At 40.4% G+C, this 24,055-nt stretch overlaps 1 protein-coding gene across 4 annotated transcripts in view; it reads right to left on the bottom strand.

Moving 5' to 3' along the window:
* TENM2 (teneurin transmembrane protein 2) overlaps positions 1-24,055 on the bottom strand; it is a 2,274,099-nt gene that overhangs the window by 216,913 nt on the left and 2,033,131 nt on the right. For all 4 annotated transcript variants that reach the window (XM_050962494.1, XM_050962493.1, XM_050962495.1 and 1 more), the window contains one exon: positions 19,593-19,831. In XM_050962494.1, the coding sequence (XP_050818451.1) occupies positions 19,593-19,831 (239 nt within the window). The remainder of the gene's footprint in view (positions 1-19,592; positions 19,832-24,055) is intronic.

Raw genomic sequence — 24,055 nt, 5'->3', positions numbered from 1 at the left:
CTACAATCATGAAGTCCCTCTGCCAATTGTGATTTTACAATCTATTAAAAAAACAACTCCTGCTTTTGAAGGATTTAGATAAACAACAGGGGAAACTGATTAAAGCCTCAATTGAGCAATTACCTAATTTTACTCCTGTGAGTAGTCCCAAAAAAGTGCTTAAATTTGACCATATACATAAAGTTTTCAGGATCAGGGCCTAATGAAAAGTGCTGTCAAATGCACAAAGTAAATAAAAATATTTTTTCTAGCCTCTGTCAGTTATAGTATTTTAGGTACTACTTTTAATAATAGTAGGCAAAAAAACTAAAAGAAGCCAAAAGAAAGAACCAGACAGAAATATTTTTAAACTGATGATGTCCCTATATGTATGAATAAAAAAATCTGAAATGATAAATGCATGAAAACATCTGCATATTTTAATTAATTACACATTCAATAAATGACTTACTGAAATGTATATATTTCTCTGTTCTAAGTAAGGATACGATTTTGTCACGGAAGAAATGGATTCCAGGACTTTCCAGGACCCCCGTGACTTGTTCTGGGGCAGGCCTGGAGTAGCTGCTGTCATAACAACTGGCTGGTGGTCAGCCCTGGGTCTGTCAGAACAGTGGGCAGTGACCAGCCCCAAGGACACTGGAGCAGTGTCCAGGCCTGGAGCAGTGGCTCTTGGAACAGCTGGCCAACAGTCAGTCCCGGGACCACTGGAGCAGTGGCTGGGAGTGAGGAGGAACACTGAACAGCTGACCAGCGGTCAGCTTTGCAGCTGTGGAGCAGCAGCGGCTGGAACAGCGACTGTGGTCAGCCCTGGGGCTGCCAGAACAGTGGCTGCTGGAACAGTTGACTGACAGTCATCCCCGGAGCCACCGAACAGCTGACCAGGGGGCTGCTGCCGGAGCAGCAGTGCTTGGCCCGCTGGTGCAGTGGCTGGGGCTGGAGTAGCAGTGTTCAGTCCCTGCTGCAGAAGCAGAGTTGGGGCTGGAGCAGCTCAAGCCCTTGCAGAACTCTGTTTGTCCTCCCCCCACAGAGTATTTTTAGTAAAAGTCAGGGACAGGTTGCAGGCTTCCATGAATTTTTGTCTATTGCCCACAACCTGTCCCTGACTTTTAATAAAAATACCTATGACAGAACCTCAACCTTAGTTATAAGCCTACTCTTTTTATAATCTGGAGCCAAAGCACTATTATAACCCTCCCCTTCACTTCAAATGTTTGACACCCAAGAACAAGCTTCAGAAAAAGCAGTATTTATATTTAGGAAAGGCTTCAAACTGGTGAAGCTATTATTGGATAATACCATAGTTATCTTACCAGCCTAATTAGAAAGTTCAATTTAAATGTCATTTCATAAGCAGCAATAATCCTTCAACTTACAACTGCCCTAGAGAGTGCCTAGCAACGTCATTTATTACAGCAAGCCAAGGCTGATGACTAACTTTGAGAATTCCATTTCCAGAACTGGCAAAGGGGCTGATAACCTCACAGAGATCACACTTACTACTACAGGTACATTTCAAAGGGCTTGCTCATCCCATCCAGAGTCGACACCAATAGGTAGCATAATTTCTTTGTAGCAGGCTGTTCAAAGGGAGAGTATTGCATATCTAATTCTGGAAGGAAGGTCAAATTATATTTACTAAACATTTCAAGTGGCTCAAGCAGGACCATTCAGGTTTGGCCCCGCCCCCTCCACCCTCTGTATATGGAGACAAAAAGGAAGACAGGCATATTTGATTGATGTTATGACTGCATGCTCCAGGTTGCTACTTCACTTGAGTGGCACTCGAGGTTTGGAGGTCCTTCCAAATGGCATGCCCAGGCAAATTACCCTCCTCCTCCTCTCCGCAGTGGGCCCTGAATGCAGGAAATGTTCACTTCAAGTGGAACAGGAGGCCTGGGCGTCAAAATGGGACAGTCCCATGAAACCCACGATTGTTGGGAGCCCTGATTCAATGATGTCCCAGTAGGAAGAGGTGGGTGAAAGTCCTGCAATCCTACACAGACTAACGAATGAGTGCCTGCAGTTGTTGCCTCAGTGTGGAGGGAGACCCCCTGTGATGTGTGTTCTCCTTTGGCAGGAGAGGAAAAGATTGTGTTTAAATGTATAGCATTTTTCACAAAAGAATTTAAGGAAAGCCTTATTTCTCCTTATCTTCAGCACAGTTACAATCCTTCAGTTTTAGCTTCAAGTACACACAATCTTAAACATTATAGTTTAGACTTGTTCAAACAATGACTATGTAGAAGAATTATCATAACTTCAAAACCTGCCTTCTGCCACCTGACCAAATCACCAAATATCTTCCTTGAGGACTGTCACGCGCAGTCTTCCTTGATCAGATTTAAAGACCAAAGGATTACTGTGGAGAATGAGGTAGTTATGTATATTAATTTTTAAAAATATCATATGCCCCTCAGGTTATCTGTTTGATGTTAACCTATCTGACTGCCAGGAGTTAAATAAAAGGAGACTATTAGAGAAAAAACCAACAGGAGACAAAACAATACCAGATATAAATGTCCTAGAGGATACCATGGAAAAGCTATTTATTAAGGAATGCCCTTCTAAACTGGCTCCATCCAGGTCAGAATGCTTTACTGTACTCTTCCCAAGACTGAATATGGGGTCAAAGGAGAGCTAAAACCTCAAAAACCCTAGAGAAGGGAGGGCTAGGTAAGCTAGGAGAGACTATAGTTACAGTAACATACTTTTTTATTGCACTATAAATAAATTCCACTTTCCCACATGATTCAGAATGGTATCTGAGCTTCAAAATTGGCTACTCAAGAATTGTAGTGGGTAGGATAGATGCAATCTACCTTGAGTACATTCATTTGATCAAATCATGGAGACAAGTTTCAAAGCTTTGTTTATTTCCAAATGCTAAGGGCATCAAATATGGTCAGATCAAACCAAAGCACTAGTATTTCCAATTATTTGCAATTTATCCAGTATTCATCTAGTTCTACTTTATTGTAAGAAGATTCCATTATATTAAAAATTATTTCCAAAAGGATGGAGTACAAAATGTTGCATCAGTAAATCAGCCACTCTTTTTAAGACACAATTATCCAGAGCTTAATATTCTGGATGTTTACAATTGTCCTTACAGTAAATTAAGGGAGAAAGGGCGAGTGATGAATTGATAAACAGTCACCTTATGATCAGATAACCTTTTAAGACATTACCTTATAATGGGAGAGAAATACAGAGGTAGAAGTGGACACACCTGTTTTCACACAGTGACACATATAATGAAGAAGGAAGTTATGCAGACTTGTGTGTGTGTGTGTGTGTGTGTGTCTGGTGTGTGTGTGGGGAGGGGAGAATAGCATTTTACACATTTGTTCCATGAAGGGTTAGAATTATATATATTAAAGATTGTTACAGGTTGCAGTCTTCTTCTTCTTCCCCATTTTTTTTTTTTTAAAAGAATGACAACACTTCTGTCAGGGATCCAGAGAATAATGTATAAAGAGTAGGTCAAATTTGAGACCCTTTATCCTCAATGGTTTCCCTTGAAAAGTACACACTGATGAGTTTGAATACAGCCTTTAAATAAAGTACTTCTTTTTTTGGCATACCAACACTATTTCCAATCTCTCCGTTAACGTGACAGTAAGTACTGTTGATCACATGACAGGAACCTAATCAGACAGCAAGATAAATTTTAACGATGCTCTTGCTATTTTGTTTAAATGCTCTCTGATTTCCTGCTTTCAGTATTACTAACACAGTTCCTTGGCTGCTGGGTAGAGCTTGATCAATGAAGTTCAGCCAATTGGAACGATCCAGGACAGGTTATCAATACTGATATCCAGAACTGACAAAGAGGTGATAGAGGTGGGGAGAACAAGTGGCAAAAAGAGAGCACACATCACTGTGTGTGCACATTCAGGGAGCACTCAGATGGAGTGTATATTAATTTGCAGCTCATTTGCAGCAAAAAAGATAGAAATTTAAGATACGCCATGGAGTAAACATGCATTTCACTGGCTGAAGCAGAGAAAACCAACATTTCATCTATTTCTGAAAACAAATAACTGTTTCTGGCACCACATCATTGTTATACTATTACTGGCTACTTCTATGGAGGGCAGAAAGTGCAGCTGCGGTCTTCAGAATATTCGGGATTTCTGGCCTAAGCATAATCACTTATGTAATGAAAAACCCATTTCTATTTCTGCATCCTCACGTCTCTTCATACTGAAATGCCTTGCGTCTGTCTCCCATTTATTGAAACTTATTCTTCATCTAGACGGCCAGACCAGGTTAGTATTTGGAATTAGTTTTTAAATCACTATTTTTCTATTATTTATTTTGGGATTTTTGGAAATATTCCATAGGTATAGTAAAAAATTGTCTTTTGACAAGGGCCCATATATTCTTACTGGACTGAACTCAAAGGCCTGATCCAGATAAAAGAACTTCACTGAGGTCCATTAACTTAAGAATGTTAAGAATGTTAACTAAAGAAATAAAGTCAGACTATACATACAAAATCATTAGGTCAAGAGTTAAAGGGATTAAAAAAAAGGGTAAAACATTAATTGTTAATGCACCATGCAAGATTAAGAATAATCTCAGAGTCCCTGGTTTCAGAGTGGTAGCCGTGTTAGTCTGTATCAGCAAAAGCAATGAGGAGTCCTTGTGGTACCTGAGAGACTAATGTATTTGGGCACAAGCTCAGAGTCCCTAAGTTTTTTCAGAATGGGCAGAATCCACTAGCAGTTCTTTTTCTACTAGTCTCATCCGGTTATGGATACATACTCCAGGATGAATGGTCTCTCCAGTTATTACAAAAGGGGTTATGAACTGATAGTAAGTGTACATATTCAGATAAAAACAACAACAAAAAGACTTGGCTCAATAAAACTAATGGGCAGAAATTAGGCCCCTTCTCTTCTTTTATGCTTTTCCTTACCCTGTGACAGAGTTTTACCAGGATTCGCTGTGTATTTTACTAGAGTTCTCACTTTTAGGGCCCAATTCTGCTCTGCTCTCAGATAAATGCACATAATTCCCATTTCAGGGAAAGACAGCTAAGCTATCCCTTAGCTTTCTCAAGCTCTTTCTCTGGTGTCTACTTATCTACTCAGCTCCATATTTAAAATCACTTTCTTTCTTTTGTATGACATATCAGTCAAATTAAAATAGAAATCCTCCAGCAACAATATGCTGTAAGTGAGATAACCATGTTATCCTCTCCCTCTTCAGCAGCAGAAACATATTATTGTCACAAATCCTGTTCAACTCCAGGGTGATTTCAGAAACAGTGTGTTGGTCCATTGCTGGACTGGCCTTGGCTATGGTCATTCAAATTCTCCTGGAATTAAACTGGAGAAAAGTATAACAACACTCATCAGAGGAAATAACAAAGCCTGCCCTGGTCTGGACAATCTTGAGTTATAAATTTAGCTTTCCCGGGCCCTTTACTTCTGCTTGTATCGTGGCACATGATCATTATAATTGAAGTGCAAGAGCTTCTGAAGCATTAGGGCAGCTTTGTGATTTTCTGATGATGAAAAGCTACCCTAGAGCTGGCAGGTATCCTGACAGCAAAGGGTCCAATTCCACCTGCGTCTCTGTGTCAGGCGGTTTGGCCAGGACATTCCCATGCTCTGGTGATTACTGGTCTTTTGTTTTAATGTAAGTATAAGTATATATACAGGTGCATGTAACTGAATAATTCAGATTCTAACTTAACTTTTGTGAGCAAAATGCCTTTCCGTTTGATTTCCTGGTGAAGTTAGAGGCCATTCTTTTTAAAAAGTTCACTCTGCAAACTGGGTAAGTTTTTCACCCCACCATAACGTTCCTTCTGGTTACAAATAATATCCGCCTCGCTTTAAGTTCAAATTAAAGTAAAACATTTCAGCTATGTCCGTTCAACTTACCACTTACAGCAAAACAACCCATTAGCACACAAATACAATGTGTATATCAGGAATGGGCCAACTGACGTTTCAAAAAGTTCTGTCTAATCCAAGACAATTTCTGTGAGGCAAATAAAACATCCAGCAAACAGTGCAAGCATGTGTTCTCATTGGGCAAATGGAAACCTATCCCACCACTATACTTTGCTGGCACAAGGACTTTAAAGCATTTTCTGTCCCATGACTTTCCTCAAAAAGGACCTAGAAAAAAATGTTGGAAGAATCAACCAACCAGTAAATTAAGAAAAGCTTAAAATTAAATTAACTGGCACACAGTTATGCATTATGTATATTACCTTTAAAAATTTAAACCTGATGCAGCAGGATAAATCCGGGCATCCCCAAAGAAGGCAAAAAAACAAACAACAAAGCATATTAAAAGTTTTAGGTAAGGTTCCGCAAGATCAACATATTACTGAATGTAAGTTCCTTTGCCATTCAAGTACTACATTAGCTTAATTCCCCCCCAACACATGCACTAATTAAAAAAGTGGTTATAGTCAGGATAGCGACTGTAATTATCACACTGTGGGGACTCAGTATTTATTATCTTGTTATCAAATCTGCTCAGCGCATAAGTCAAAACATGATTTTTTTAACGATCAATGCTACACACTTAGTCCTGCCTCTTTAATTCAAGTAGTTCTTTCCTCTTACAAGCTCTCAAATAATAAAGATTCTGGTGTCAGCAATGATGCGTGAATTAGAATACAATGCCAACTCACTCTTCCTCAGCTGTATTAGTTATGCAGGGCTAAAGTAGAAATAATTTGCTTTGGTAAAAAGAAAAAAAAACAGGTTTGTCTTATAGGTACACAAGGTTAAATTCTGCTCTTGGATCCAAATATACTGTCCAGTTCATCTCAGTGAAAGGCACACATGCTTACCATTATCTCTTAAAAAATGGCACATGATAGGCCTTCCATCATTCTTCAGGCAAAACGCCCTTGAATCAGTGGGATCTGGACTGTAGAATTTGGCCCAGAAACCAGAAATATTGAGATAGATGGTACCATTTTTTTGAAACTATAACTACAATTTAATCTTGTCGTATAAAGCATTATTGATATGATGGTACTCACACGATCAATCTGTGAAAGCCAAAGCCAGGGACTTAACTACTGGATGGACAGATGGACAAACTGATGGGTGGATAGACAGATAAATAATCCTGACCATCTGACACCTAAATAGGACGTAATCAGGTGATTGAAAATATGATGATGCAACACAGGTACTGACACAAAGCCTGAAGAAACAGAAGATGAAACTAACTCTTGATTACTGTTTTTAAGATAGTTGTTTAGACATATTTGGGCTTACTGAGGAATGTGTATAAAGTTTACTGTCATTTCATATGCTAATATGTCACTTCTCTTCCCACTGTTCAATGCACATTACTCCATAATTTCTGTTGCCTGTTACCCTTTGTAATTATTATTTTCACATCCTATGTTTTATTCTTACCTTTTTACTTTGCCTTCCCAGCATTTACTTGCATAACTTCTTGCCTCCTTTGCTAATTCTGTCCCTTTGTATTTGTGGTATTACAGAGTGGATACATTAGCAAAGGTTTTAAAATCTATTCAGCCTCTTGAAAATTTGCTAAGTAAGGTGTGCTTAAAGTTAATTATATGCGGAAATGTTTAGCTGAATTGGAGTCTAAATGTACTAAAGAAATATATAGCAAAATTTACACAAATAAACAAAGCAGTTATAGCTTGCATACAGTGTAAATGAATCCAGAAGTCTTAAGCCTCTGTCCCCTATATGCTTTTATGCTGCAGTCACCGTGCAACCCCTAGACCATCCCTCCACAGGCAAGAAATGAGAAATTTTGACAGCTACTGAACACTGACTTTTCAGAGTGAATTACCACAAAGTTATTTAACACAGGTGTTTCTGGTCTAGCACTATATTAGGAAAGCTTAACGTTCAGTGGGCCAGAAGCTCACCCTTCCCCAGTGGTGGTCTCGGGTCAGAATGCTGGGTTACAATATTAAGCATGTCATATTAAACTAGTGTAAGGTTTTCAAAATATTTTTGCTTCCCCTTAATTACTGGGAGTTTTCATCTGCTTCTGCACTTGTGAAATTCCTCAAAGCAAACCACACAGAGTTCTGCCACTGTTATACCACAGATCAGGGTTCTGATCTCTGACACTCCAGTGTATATCTGGACTCACACCACTGAAGTAAGGTAAACTACTTTGTATTAATATTGGTGCAAATGAGACTAGAGTCCGGCCCACAGTGGCCTTAAAACCATGATGCTTTCTTCCACCTCCAGAAACAGAGTGAATGTGTTCCATTACGTGAAGTGACACGGTAGCTGTAATGAAAAGAAAGTGAGCACCACTAGTGAAGCCACTGTTGCATTTTTTAACAGAAAGATGAAGAAATTGTACCATTGTAATACCATGTTAACCACTATTTCCTTATAAGACTATATTCATATTGTACTATACGCTGTTATATCATATTGAACATTATTGTTATGGTAATTAATGGAAGTGTCAAATAAAAATACTTACGTATAACTAGTTTACCACTGGTTAGTACTATAATGGGAAAAATGACTAATATTATGTTACTATGGCTTCATGATGGGTAAGGATGGCTCTTTCTCTAGCTGAAGAGGTTATATTTCAAAAGCACCAGAAGCAGTGAAAAGGATTTGATTAGGATCAGTTTGAAGATGGCCCTCTGTTGTGATATCTAGTATGTGGCTAAAAAAATGCACCAGTATGAATAAAAAGCATTCATTGCTGTTTGCCTCTAGTCGAGGGTTCAGAGTAAGCTTGTTTAGATTGGGGCGGAGTGAGGGGAGAGGAAAGTGTTTTCAATTTTAAGTATTTGAGGGTTGTCTGGTGACCTACGTGAAATGAGTTGCTCAGTCTAGTTCCTAGGTGTCTGCTTCACAAAAACGTTCAGCAGAGAGGACAAGAATTGAATAGGTATGCAGATAAGACTACCTTGTCACCCAGAGGTGGTCCCTATTATGGAAAGCTTGCACTGCTGTCACTCATGACATCCCTTTTCTGGGATCAAACAGAGGAATCTCAGTATGTCATATCATTCACGAGTAACAAATTCACCACGATTTTAAATCTCACACACACACACACACACACACACACACACACACACACACACACACACACACACACACACACACTCCCATTTTGAATAATGCACAGTTTTCTTTAGTTCAGCCCTCGACCTGGTTACCTTGTACTGTAGTGTATACTAGCATTGGTGGCATACTGCCTTTTACTATTGCTATTACTATTTATTTCCACCTTTTACCATTGCTGATGCAGGAATTTGAGGCTCTGGCAGGTAGTTGCACTTCTATGAAAAATCACTCCTGCTCCATGGCTGGAGCAGTGCCTGTAAAGCATCAGCTGGGGAAGAGAGTCCTTTCCCCTGCCAGATCTGGAGACAACCCTACTGGATAGCCTAGATGCTCAGGCTACACTGGGAACAAAATCTGGGCCTGAAAGACATCTTCTATTTTTCATTGAGGTCTATATTAAAAATACTCTGCCAAAACACAGTATGCACCATACTTTCCTCATGGAATAGAACTGAGTCTAACCCAAATTTCATATACATGTCTCCAAAAAGGCTTTTGGTATAGTCTACGAAAGCAAACTGACAGAACTGCATCATGACTGTAGTCATAAAAGCAGGGTAATATGCACATTTTTATGAAGACGGTCATCCCTAGGGAGAGCATGTTTGCAAAATATCTTCCCATCAGTGACATAACACAATGGAAAAGGAACCACAGGGGAAAGACGTGCACTAACAACTCCAGAAGAAGGCATAATGCCAAAAACATGAAAACTGGAAGCAAAGGGCTGCTGCAGCATGCTCTTCCTGAGAAGCTTCTTCAATTTCTTGCAGTACCACTGGCCCAAATCTCCCTCTAGATGAGTTGGTCTTTCCAACATGAGGACTGGAAACTCTGTATTTTGACTTGCAGATCTTCCATCCACTTCTTCTTTCAGGAGTGTGGAGGTACCCCCCTCCAATTCATAGAATGAACAGGGGGGATGACTCTAAAAATCACAGATCTTAGATCTCTATGGATGTCAGGAAATGCACCAAAACTCAGGGCCTTCTGCACAGAGGTCTTCTGCCTCTATGTTGGTTGTTACTCCTCAGCTGACATCCATGGCAGGATAAATGTGGTTTGACTTTTTGTACTGAACAACCATATTAACACTTTAGTGTGTTTACTATTCAGCTCTTCCAAAGGAAAAAAATAGCTGAGTATGTTAACTAGAAGCTTCTGCAAGGAGGGACTAATCTTGCAAGATGCTGAGCATATTCAGCAAGGTGCAAAGCACATTCAGTGGGAGTTGAGGATGGTGCTTGGCACCTTGCTAGATATTCTCAGCCTCTTACTGGATCAGACTCCAAACTTGCTGTACCAGCGTCCAAAGTGCTCAATGTACCTGATTTCAACTAAATCTGGACAAGACAGAAAGCCAATGTGAACTGGCTTTCCAAGCCAAAAACAAATGAGAAATAAAGTGATACATAAGGTTACCATAGGTGCCAGATCTGGCTCTTTTTCTTGGCTTACCCTGATCTACAGACACAGAGCCAAAGGACTATCAGATTTCTACCTTAATTGGTTCAGTCTCCTTGAACTTCAGCTAAATTCAGCTCCACCTTTTGTAATGCGGATGCCAAAAGGTGGAGGCCCACCAAACACAACTCCTTTTCCACTTCACTTTGCTAGTTATCTGAGGCTTTGGCTACACTAGCACTTTACAGCGCTGCAACTTTCGCGCTCAGGGGTGTGAAAAAACACCCCAGAGCACTGCAAGATACAGCGCTGTAAAGCCTCAGTGTAATCAGTGCTGCAAGCTACACCCGTAAGGGATGTGGTTTACCTGCAGTGCTGGGAGAGCTCTCTCCCAGTGCTGGTGCTCCGACCACACTCACACTTCAAAGCACTGCCGTGGCAGCGCTTTGAAATTTCAAGTGTAGCCATACCCTAAGTTCCAGGGAACAAGGAATTCCTCACACAAGATGTATGCATGGTTTATATTGTCTCCAGCTATGTCTTTACTGAAACCTTTTACAGTTCATGAATGTTATTTATGAATGGAAGAAACTGCGAATATCAATGAACAAGAAATTCCTCCTGAACAGACAAGTTTGCATTCACTTTACTAACTGATGCCAAGAAGATAATCCAGCTTGATATTGGCATCCAATGCATTAATATCTCTGTACAACTTTGGTTTAGGCATTGTTAGCAAAAATATTTAAGACCCTTAAGTTTAGAGTCCATTTTATCTGAACCACCAAAGTTGGTTCTTTGACCTACAAAAATGAATGCCTTTGCATATAAGGAAAAAGAATAAAACTACCATTAACTATCGCGCAAAAAGGTATTCTACTCTCTAACATTAAGAACGTTCACAGCCTATTTGTGTGCTGCAGCACTCTTATTTATTTTGAAGTATGAGTTAAAACATATGCTGGGGGAAGAAGAATCTTATATCTGCTTAATTAACAAGCCAGAGCCTTTGGCAGGTCTCAAATAACAGGATTCCCTTTACATAAAACAAAGGTGAATACAACATCTGAAGCCTACACAGGGAACATAAGTTTACCTTTGTCTGTTACAGCTATCCCCCTACTCCATTTTGTTTCTTACAGCTGTCCCCATACTCCATTTTGTTTTTGTTCTCCTCCTGTGGCCGCCCCTCCCTGGCTGTTAAGTTGTTTACCAGGGCCACTGCCCTTCTCAAAGGGAGGGCCCCTTATGTTGTTTACCAAGAGCCATTGCCCTTCTCAAAGGGATGGCCACTTGTGCTGCGTGCTAAGTGGGACCACTACCCTGTTCAAAGGGTTGGTCCTGTTATCACCTTGTTAAACCTGGGCTTTGTGTAGGGTAGGCAATGTCCAGAGCTGCAAGACCTAATGTGTTTTTAAGATCCTGGGCATGAGTCATAGGCCTCATGTGCTTTTGAGTCCTGAGGTGTGAACTCACACATATTGTTCAGGACTCTGCCCAGGCACATCTCTGTGCTCACCTGCAGTGTCTCCTCCCCTGTGACAGAGGGAGCCTATCAGGATTACTGGCGGGAAACTGCTTGAGTCTGCCTTTAAAAACAGGCATTTTTAAAACAAACATCGGAAAGGTTCCTGCATTGCTGCCTGGTCTGATCAGCCAGGGGTTCTGAGGGGTCCTTTCTCCGCTCTCGTTTTATTTTTGAGCGTACCCCCATTTTTTAAACCCCCCCCAGGAAGAACGAATTGCTACCTGAGAGATCTCCCGATTATCGAGACCGTACCGAGCCCTCCTTGCTTCTTCTGACGTTGTTGCTGCTTCTGCCTTTGCTGCTACCTTGGGGACTGGTAAGAATCCCTCTGTGAAACTTTCTATACTTTTATTTCATTATTTTAGCTGCTGGCTCTGTTTCCCCAGCACACAGACTCAAGCTAAACCTTGGTCTGTGTCTTAAAACCTCTCTTAAACTCCACGGCGCTTTGCCGCTAAAATAAGTTTGTGCCGCCGCTAAGCTCTGCTCCTGCGGGCTTTGCTTCGGGGCTCACTGCTTTCAGCCATATCCACTGCTGCAGCCACCATCCCTTGGCTTCCTTGGGGGGCTGCCTTGGGAGCTGTATCCTGGGCACATACTACTCTGACCTCTATGACCTCCCCATAGCATAAGGTGCACCATAGGTTTTGCTTTTTAGTTTAATAAGTCATAGTTTGCTAAGATTGTAGCGCTTGTAAGTTTCACCTGCCTTGCTATAGTTGCTGTTTTGTTGCTCCGTATAGTTGCGTGTTATAGTTTGCTTAGAATTGTGATATTTGTTGTTTTGCCTAGTCGTTGGTTAAGATAGATTTAAAAAAGCCATTGCCTGGTTGTATTCTGTACCTGTTTTGTTACTTTGTATAAGCTGCTTGTCATTTTATATAAATTTGATTAAGTCAGACGATAGATAAGGTTTTTGCTGTTTGAATTAGTCTTCCCGCTGTCCCAATCTCTCCCTGAACTTTCCCGTGTCTGTTTTTCCCCCGCTCCAATCTCTGTGTACTTCCCTGTGTCTCCCTGTTGTAACCCCTTGCTGCTTCTCCCCCCGTGTAACCTCCCAAACTCTTTTCCGCTTCTCTCCCTTTTTTTTGGGTGTCCCTCCAGCCCTTCCTTACACCTCTCTGCTGCCTCTCCCTGTATCCCCTGTGTTCGTGCCCCTGCTCCTCCACTGCCCCTCCCCTACCGAAGATCGCCATCACACTGCTCTGTTTGTCTTCACCCTGCTGCTCCGCAACTTCCTGAAGTGCTCTCCGCTGCTGCAACCTGTTTCCTCCCTCAGCCGTCTCCCCCATTCTCCATGTGCCTTCCCATCGCTTACACGTTCAGCGCCCTCCCCTCTTGCTGCTCCCAGACTCCCCTTAATTGCGCTCCAGCTGCTCTTGTCTCCGTACGTCCAGCCCGCAGGCTCCTGAAGACTGCTCTGGGCTTCACCCCACAGGGCTTCAGAGTCTCTCGCTACTTGCAGCTGCACTCTCCTCTCATCAGTTGCTACTTATCATTCACTCCCCTCCCCACTCCTGTTTCTTGACTCAGCCTTTAGGTACACTCTTGCAGATTATCTGCTATTACAACCTCACAAATTAAGTCATTAATTTTCTTCTATGCTGTTACATTGCATAATTTTCACTTATCACCCATATTGTATCATTGCACTATGATTCACATCTTACTTGTGGTTATAACACCCCATTGGTCGCCTCCACTTTTCTGATATACTTTGTATTTGCATTGATGCCACTGTGTTACATTATATATATAGCTATTAACCACTTAATGCATTCTGTCTGAGATTGTTGACCATTTCATATAGAAGCTACCATTTTACTTTTCATTTCTTTTTGGTACATTTTGCATTCCACACTGTATCTAGAGTTGTTCCTATATAAAGTTGAGTTGCTTATTGACTGTACTGTATCCCATTGTGCTGAACCCCACTTACTGCACCCTAGTGTTAGAACTCCTTACACTGTTCAATAAGAACCCCCCCATCATTGTCTATTGTAAACACCCTATACACCCCATCCCATCGTATTTCATTGTTAAATTCCCACCACTTCACTTTTCCTTTAATAAAGAAATTAATTGGCACCCCACGTGTGTGGTAATTGCTCCCCAAGATCCCATATACCTGCGGCAGGGACAACCTTAAATCCCATCTGCCTTTATAGTCAAGTAACACTGAAGAGTGAATGAGAGCTAATATTTTTCCTACGCTGTGTACACACTAATGATTCTATATAAGTGTACTATTCTCATCATTTCTGTCATTTTCTTTTTCTTTTCCCAAGTCCTGCTCTGTTTCGCATGATGGGAATAGACAAAATTGCAGCAGCACTCTAAGATTCATCAGTATGAGTCTCAACATATCAATTTTCAAGTGGAGCAACTTTAAACACATTGTAGGCTTTTAGTTTCCATAGAAAATAATACTTCTATTGTTTTCAAAGAAAACTGTAAGTACCTAAAATTACCACACTTTTAACATACTGACATGTTGATGGCCAGATGTTCTTTCAGGCTCAAAGTCAGACTGGCAGAAGTCAGAGCAGTTTAGAGGCTTACTTGAAACATAGTATTTTACATTTGGCAGGAATTACTGTATTGCAAAAAAAAAAAAAAAAAAAAAAAAAAAGACTTTCCATTATTTATTTATTTTAGTTTAGTGTGGTTCCAAAGAGTGAAAAAGTAATTTAGGCACAACAAATGCTTTCATCCCACCCCTACTATCAGGTGAAGATCTCCAACAACAACGGAATGAGTGGCATATGCTTTCTTTTTGACACAGCCTGAATTACTCTGCTTGTGTTGTAACTGGGTTTTGCCTTCCAGGCCAATATTTTCAGGGTGTCCCAATTTGAACATGGTGATCCTGCATCCTATAGGTCTCACTTCCAGGGTAGCAGGGCTCAGAATAACTTTTGGAGTTGGTGGAGAAAGGCCCAGGAAAGCCGATAATGGACACCTGTAGAATAACCTGCTGATAAAGGACATTTTCTCTAAGCCTGTCAGTTAGCAGCTGGCTAATGCCCTGAAGCATCAGTGTTTATATCCCTTCTGAAAAGGTTGTTGTTTTTTTTAAAATCCTGGCTAATCTGTGGATATTCTCATGATCCATATAAATATCTAATTCTTTTTTGAATCCTACTAAACTCTTGAGCTGGCCTTAACAATCTATTGTGGCAATGAATTCCAAAGGTTAATTGGGCATTGTGTAAAATATATTTATTTTTCACAGCTTTAAATGCGTTGCCTTTTGATTTCACTCAATTTCCCTTTGTTCCTGTTTTGTAAGAAAAAGCAAATAGGAGTGCCTAATTTACTCCTCTATACCACTTATTATTTGTATACTTCTATCACAACCCCTCTTATTTGTTTCCTCTCTAAACTAAACAGTGCCAATCTTTTCAATCTTCCCTCACACGACATTAATAATTGTTTTCATCTGTCTGTGAACTCCACTAATTTGATTCTATATATCAGAGGTTTTCATTTAGCCACCTACAAAGATACCCAGGTCTTTTTCCTAAAAAGACACAATTAATTTAGAACCCACAAAATGCCTAAGTGGTTCAAGTTATTCCTTCCAATGTGCTTTACTTTGTATTGGTCAACTCTACATTTCATTTATCACTACAATGTCCATTCACCCAGCTTTGATAAGTCTCTCAGTACTTCCCAGTCTTATCTAATCTTGACAAACTTACATAGATTTGTGTCATGTGCAAATTTTGATGCGACTGTTAATTTCCTTTTCCAGATCATTAGTTAATACATTAAAGGAAACAACAGTCCTAGTACTGAATCTTGCGGTATTGCATGTTTATATGAGCATCTCAGATACTTCATTCTCAAGTTCCTTCAGAAATTTTGGCTGTATACCATCTAGTTCTGGTGACTTGTTCTTTAGTTTATTCCAGCACCTTCCCTTTTTACATCTTTAATTCTAACGGTGCCACCTTTTTTACACAAAGAGACATGGTCTGAGGTTGGTATCTTCCCAGCTTCCCTTCCAGAGAAAGCTGATAGAAAAAAAATCATTTGGCTTCTCTGCAATACCTTCTCATCCTTAAGAGCTGCATTTACTCTCCAAGGGCAAGTCTACGCTACCACACTACATCCACCTCTGTGAGAGGAGGAAGCTATGTCAGCAAGAGTGCATCTCCCGCCGACATAGCACTGGTGTAGACAGAGCTTAGGTCAATGTAACTTGCGTTGCTCAGCGTGTGGCTTTTGCACACCTCTGAGCAACGTTAGTTACATTGACTTCAGTGGTAGTGTACTCAAGCCCCATGTCTAGTGGATTCACCAAACTTGCACTTAGGATTCCTGCTTCTCAAAGAGTTCCTTGTCATCTATTTTTATGTCTTTGGTTATTTGCTCTTTAAAATACTTCTCCTTCAGTATACCAGGAAATGACACAAAACTGGTTCTTAATTGTTTCCCCTTTTTCACCAATATTCCTATTTAAACACCTGCTTCCTCCTTCTGCTTGCTGGACAACTTCATTGTGTTCATCATTCTCCAGTCAGGATAATGGTTAAGCGACCACCAGCGCTTCTCTGCCATCTGACCATTTGCTTTATTCATGTGAAGTTATAAACCATTCCTCAATTCTCCAGGGTCAATGGATTGTCTAATGTAAGTTCATAAATAATAAGACATGACAGATTATAAAGTAATAAACCATCTAGTGAAGCTTTGTTTTATCTTACAGCAGCCTAAATACCAAAGATAAATATATTTAATCATCCATCATTTCCAAGTTACATCCGTGATTAAAATATTGAACTTGCAGTATATGGTTTCCCATTTGTATAATTGCTCACACAGCTATTACATCTTAACTGTCAAGTTCAATAATTAACATGGTTTCAAAAACCTTTTCTTTATACAATAAGCTAAGCCTGTTGCTAATTTGAGGTTTATTACAGGAGATACATAATCATCCCTGTACTACCTATTAGGCTACATAAAATACTGTAAGTGAAAGTTTTTTACTCATACATAGGGACATCGCCACACCAGATCAGGTGAGTGACCTGTGGGTTGCCATACCCGCCCCCCAACAGCAGCCAGGATAAGAAAAATCAGAACAAGATGCATGAAACCCAATAAATAGATTATGAACCCAGCTGCCCTATATATGGATGAAGAAAGTGAACCAGGCAGCTATGCTTCTATTTCTTTATACATTCACCTTTTGTGGGAGTAACCTCTTCAGAAGGCCTGTGCCCATCCCGTTAATTGTGATTCTACAGGACCAAAAGTTATTCTACAGATAGAGAGACATATTCCCCTTTGGAACTCTGGTCTTCTACAAACCAGTCTGACACATAATCCCTTGCTGTGCACAATCGTGTCCATAGGTTGACAGTGATGTTATTTGCTCATGAGTTTGTTTCACTCATGTCAGTTTTCAAATGAAAGGAAATGTGGATTTCTCTGTTTCTGATGTAGGTCAACCCACCCTGTGGAAGCGAAACCATCCCTTATCAAGGAGCACTTTTGTCTCTGATTTCAAGATAATTTTGCAGAGTACTCTCTCCCCTGCCGCCACCCCACTCCCCCACCCCCCCCACACTTTGCAATGCACAAGACTGGACAAAATGATAGGTATTCTCAAAACTATCTCCCAGGGAGAGGGACTCACAACATCTTTTTTCAAGTGTTTTATTCCCTACTCCCAGCGTCTGCAAATTACCCAGTTTGCAGACTACTGCAGAAACATGCCAATAAAACAGAAACTGCATAACCATGTGCAACATGCCTGACAAGTGCTGTCTCCTATGGAGCATGATCTTTCTGTTGGACTGAACTGCTAGAATGATGCCATATAGTCAAAGGAAGCTATGGAGTTTGCGCAGATTGCCATAAAAATGATTGCATTGCTGAAGGGGGTTGGAAAGCCCAGTAAGTTAAGAAGTTGTCTTAATGATACTAACGTTTGTAAGATGACAACTGCAGACAATTGCATTAGGGGACAAACCAATTAAAAGTAAAATGAGTAAAATCAGGAGAGCCCCAAAAAGCTCAAGGAATGCATTCGAAGAACTGGTTAAGACTGCATGAAGGGATATAATATAGGGAGGTCAGCAACACAGATCATGACACAATGAGAGAAAAGTAAAAGTGAAAAAGATGTTTTATGTATGCTGGTTGTGTCTAAGAAGTACCCATGAAGGTGTGGATAATAGGGAAGGAAAAGGACCACCTAGTATTCAGCCACACTCAGCATGGCTAACTGCAACTGCTGGCAGCCTGCATATTGACAGGAATTTGCCTTTTCCTTTAAGTGCAATGAGGCTTTAGGCATTGTTTGAATGCCAACTCAGAAAGCCTTCCAGTGTGTACATGTATATCCTGTATAACACAGTTCCCTCAGAATATGCTCCAGTCAGTTGATGGCACATCACAAAAGTGCCAGCCTCATTTGGAGGAATGGAAAAGGTGCATACCTGCCTGATAAGATAGCACCATACATCAAATACTTTAAATCAGAATGTCGTATCACAGCAATGAAAAGAAAAGAAAGCCTATTGCCTAAGCCCCCTGATGTCTGACAGCTGACCAGAGCTCTAAGATGGTATGTTTCTAAATTTTGGAAAAAAATGTAAAAAATATTTGTATCTTTTATAAGCAAACAAATTTGTGAAGGGATTATAACAGCCTTACAGTTGTTGAGTTTTGAACTGGCAAACAAACTTGGGGTGACAACAAACTTGGGGTGTACAAACCCCATAATGGGCAACACAAGGTTACTGATGGCCCTGCTCTGCCCTTCTGGCAGGAAATGTCAGAACTGGAAGGAGAAATCCAGCTTAGCTGGTGGCAGACCAGTGAGACGATCATATCTCCAGTCCTTAGCTCGTAGGGAAAGGCCTAGCTAAAGGCAAGGAATCCTCAGGTGACTGTCACCTGGTGATCCCTCCCTGAAGGAAGGGAGGATCTGTTGTGGACTCACTTATGATGGACACTAGCCTATAAGCCAACTTGGGGCCCACTCCTTTATAGAAGCCCTCTGAGGGAAGCAGGGCCGGCTTCAGGCACCAGCTTATCAAGCAGGTGCTTGGGGCGGCAACTCTGGAGAGTGGTGGCAGTTTCATGTATTAGGTGGCAATTCGGCGGAGGATCCCTCACTTCCACTCGGAGCGAAGGACCTTCCACTGAATTGCTGTAGATAGCGATCATGGCTTTTTTTTTGTTTTTGTTTTTGTTTTTTGTTTTTGTTTTTTGGCTGCTTGGGGCAGCCAAACCCCTGGGGCTGGCCCTGGAGGGAAGAGAAGTTCTATGCCACCTGTGGGAGATGTCATTCATGAAAATTCACTTCAGTTCTGTTTACTGACAAACCCCAGAAGGGGTGGACTAACCCGGGGCTCGGACTGAGGGCTGAGCCTCTTGATCCTGGACTAATGCGCCGAAACACCCAAACACAGCAGAGCCTTGGTAAGTGCTGAAGTGCAACCCAGGGGACGCCCAGGCATAGGAATCCTGGGGATTCGGCTCAGGAAAATGCAACATGATTTGGCAACAGGAAACAGAACTTCTTACTAGCTTGTGTGGTATAGAGTGAAAGATGCACTTACCTATGAAGTAGGCCAGCAGGATGGCAAGCAGAACTGCAGCAGCAATAGCTGATAAAGCAGCACATTTCCAGCTACAATACTTGGAGGGCTTTTTCAGCTTGAACGCATTTCTGGAGAAAGTATTTCGAGGCAACAGTCTGGGAGGTGGTGTGTAAACTGTTCCTGAGGTCAAAGGGTATCCAGGGGAAGAGCTACTGAACAGAGGGGTGGTTCCAGAAGATGTCTTAAACAAGAAATGCCTGAAATGCAAGAAAAGCGACACAGTTAAGAAGGTGCAATACTGTAGTTAGAAAGAGTTATCTCCTCTCTGCGCCTTCCTTCATTATGTCTGGAATCTCCTCACTGACCTGGTTCACAATGCTGCCATCATCTTGCCCTCCAAGTCACTCCTTGCAACAGTACTTCCAGAAAGCCTACAAACACTTGTTCCACCCTATCTGCTTAAAGAAGTGTTAACAAAACTGACAACAGAAAACGATAAAATAATCCAAGTACAAATCCTGGAACTAACGTGGTGTGTTTTGAGCTTCCTCATTAAATCACTTTACTTTCTGTATCCCATCCTCCATCTCTATGTTGTCTACTTCAGCTGTAAGCTATTTGGGGCGTAGGACTGGACTCCACTGATTTCAGTGATGCTATTGCTGATTTATACTGGGATGACAAAATAGAATCAAATCCCCTGTGGTCTCATTGTCTGTAATTTGCCTAGCACACTTTTGGCATTGCATAAAGTCAATGATAAATAAACAGTAAGAATATCATCTACAATTCTTCCACTTTATATAAAAATAAAGATTACATGCAAATAATCAGTAACTCCTACAGAGAAAAGAGGAATAAAAACACAGCTATTTTAAATTCTTCCTCTCCCCTCTACTTTTAATTTAAAAATAAAACAACTCAATTATTATGATAATGAAAGAGGCCAGCCTGGCAGTTCTGGACACTGAATCCATTCAGTTATTCATGTAACAGGTAGAGAGCATGGGCAACAATTGTGCAACCCTATCACAAACTGTCTGACTGCTGTGCCTTGAAAACTACCTCTAGCGGGTCAGAGGTTAGTTCAAGCTCCTTTCAGTCCTTGGGCTCCTTGCTGAGTGTGCCAATATAGGTGCGAATTAGTTGCTTATGTGGGGGTGTTTCTGGGTCTGGGCATGCATCCACTATAACCTGGAATGAGTTCACCAATTCATTTCGCATACTGGATAGTAACATTTCTAAATTTAAAAGCAGGTATTTTTACTTGTACTATCCCTGTCTGCCGCAACAAATCCCAACAACTGCAAGAGGAAGGGAGAATTTTATATGAAAAAAATTAAGGACATCTGAAAATCTGGGATTATTACCAACTTTTTAATGCCACAGAAGGTTATACTTTAAAGTATAAGATAAATAAAATATAGCTCCACTTTTGCAAGGATGATCTCTTAATTCATTGTGGGTTTAGCTGCAACCTGACATGGTGTTAGTTTAGACCCCAGCCTGACCAATTATGTGCCTTCTGATATCACCTGAGATGGCACCATCAAGCAGTGGCATCTGTTCAGCCATAATTCTCAGACCTGGAAGAAATATCACTACACATTCCTATTAGCTTGAATTTGATTAAGGCATGCAACTAGATCCAAATCCTACAATACCTGCGTGTTTATTAGTTTAACTAAATCCCTGTCTTTCCTAGTAAACATCCTTTCTTCTCTTGCTGGCTTAGATGGCTTTCCTGTGGAACCTACAGTCCAACTAATATTCTGAATTCAACACTGTGCTAGTCTTTGTAATGGTCTTGGCAATGGCTGGTAGCAGAGTAGAGCTTGAAAAGCATTCTAAATCTGTATGAGAGACACCTGCTAGAGTTACAACTACCAAAGAAAGAGAAAGAAAATAACGGGCATGAATTCTGCAAAGTCCTGAGTGTCTCTTGCAATCAAAATGTGTTGAGGGCGCTGAACAATTTGTAAAATTAGGCCCATAGTCTTTCCTAAATATTAGGTCCTATTTCAGATGTAAGAAATAAGCTAATGGTCTGAAGAAACAAACAAGTAGGTCACCATCAAATCGCTTATTATGAGCTTTAAAATCACTATTTAGTCATCGTTTATTACAACAATGATTTGGAAATCTGAAACCAAAATCTATTTCCCAAGTAGATTTTCCCCCATCATCACTCACAGGCACACTCATTTGTCATTACATGATTTTTTACAGAACAATGAAGCATTTGTTTCTAAATAAAACCCAATATGTAATGAAGTGCCTGGATTTTGCAAATAATCATACGAAAATAAAAGGCAGACTGTGCTGTGGCTCTGCCAACTCTGACAGTCTCAATTTAATACTATATATTGGAATTTTAAGATGGTCCCTGAAAATATGCCTTGCTTACACAGTCTGATGAACTTGAATCAGTTATTCTTGTTCACTGTTTAGTTTTTAAAGAACCTAAAGGATCATCTAGCATGTTACCATTAAATGCAAAATACAGCCCTGATGGAAGTGGACACAATGGCTGTCAATTTCGGAAAGAGGTGCATCCACTCACATCAGTATTAGTATTTACTTATATAATAAAAATCCTTGAAAAGCTCCACAGAAAAAACTACATAATCAGCAGTTGGTTTTGAAACCTTAGTATCTCAGACATTTTCACTTAAAAAAGGAAGTCCCTATCCTGGGCTGTTTGTAAAACAATACCTAAAGAAACAGTATCATTCCAACCAATTATTTAATGGAGAGTGTTCTCTAATTAATCTTACTGCCAAATGACATTGCCATTCTTTACCGCTTGTAGCTAATATTGCAGGGGTGAGATTGGTTAAGTGTTAGAAACATTACAAATCCTTGTTTTCCACATTTTTATAAATGGACTATGAAAATGTGCTCATGGCAGAAGCTGTGATTAAAAGGTTTCAGCCCCAATGTGACCTACCCTTTCAAATTAAAAACAAATCTTTCAAACTATATTCCACTTAGAAGGTTGCAAGAAATAACAGGGAATTGTTACAGATACTTTGTACTGTCATAACAAGACCAACTTTCATTAATTAAAATGAAAATTGCTGTGTAGGGGGCTGTGGGGGTGATATAGGACTGGCTGAGTTACATCTCAGCTCTTGAGATATCAATTTCTCTTGTCTCAGTGACAGGTTGATCACTCATAAGCTCTTCCATTAGCCTCACCCCAAACTCCCCCAAATCCTCATTATCCCAGCACCCCTTTCCAGTTTCAAGCCTAAGGGGCTTAAACAAACAGTTTTTCTGTTAGCTTATTTTTTTATCCCTTGGAGGAAATCTCAGCAGTGTCAAGAAGCAAAAAAGTGCAGTTCTTGTGCTGCCTTGGTCTGAAATGACAAGGTTTTTAACCCAGGGTGAGATATAGTATATAAACAAAGTTTGAATATAAATGCATTGTTCAAGTGAAGTTAGGTATAGTGAAACTCTGGCCACAGTGAAGTAGAATGAATAAACATACTGAATGGTTTTGGTGAAAAGTGCTTCCCCACCCCACCCCCGCCAAGGCTATTCATCTCTAATAGATTTGTAATACTACATGTGCAGAATGAAACTTTATGAAAGGTAAGTAAGAGATTTAGATGAATGCATGGAACTGTGCTATTCCCAAATGTATTCCTGTCGGTAAGGTAAAAATAGACAAGATACTTTTGAAAAAAAAAAACCACCTTTGGATTTTGTCATATTTTCAGGCCCTGTCTATGTCCTTTGAAAGTGCAGAGTTTATTGTCTCTAAAGGAATCCTTTTTATAAAGTAGCAGCCAGTAAATGGTACAGTACCACATAAAGCTACGGTAATTAGGTTTTCAAAAGTTATAATAAAACATTTAACTAGAGATATGTTAAATAACCAGCATGCTATTCTACATAATTGGCACTCTCTTCAGAAAAAGAGGAAGACTAGAATAGCAGAGGTAAAGCAGGTCAAGGAGGAGGAGCATTGACAGAGCTGCACAAGAAAATTGGAAAAGGGAGAACTTAATGGTTAATATAATGGCCTTTCACACTCAGAGCTTCCATTGAGCTCAGGTTGAGCTTTTAAAAGAAATTAATTGACTTGCCCTAGGTCAGTCCCTAAATACTGATGATCTATAGAGCCAGAAAATGTCTGGGAGGGATCTGACATGCTACAGCACAAACAGTTGTCTGTGGACCAAGGATGAGTGCAGGCCACAATTATTTTTCAGTATTAACTATAGTGTACTCATGGTAAAATTGGAGAGACCTTGCACCATGACTGCCTACAACATGAAATGAAAAAGAAGTCACCTCTTTCACTGCCCATCCAATTAACTTTAAACGGAGTCCAGATGTTTAAGTGTAAAATTGTAATTAAATAGAGAAGAGCACATTTTCCACCCTAATTATCATCACGGATCTTAGCATCAAGACAAGAATTCCACTATGAAAACAATATACATTGGGTTAAGTGGCATAGTAGATTTAAT

Source organism: Gopherus flavomarginatus, chromosome 7, assembly GCF_025201925.1.
Source record: "Gopherus flavomarginatus isolate rGopFla2 chromosome 7, rGopFla2.mat.asm, whole genome shotgun sequence".
Lineage (NCBI taxonomy): Eukaryota > Metazoa > Chordata > Testudines > Testudinidae > Gopherus > Gopherus flavomarginatus.
Note: the sequence above shows the minus strand (reverse complement) of the source record. Positions and strands in the feature narration are given on the sequence as shown.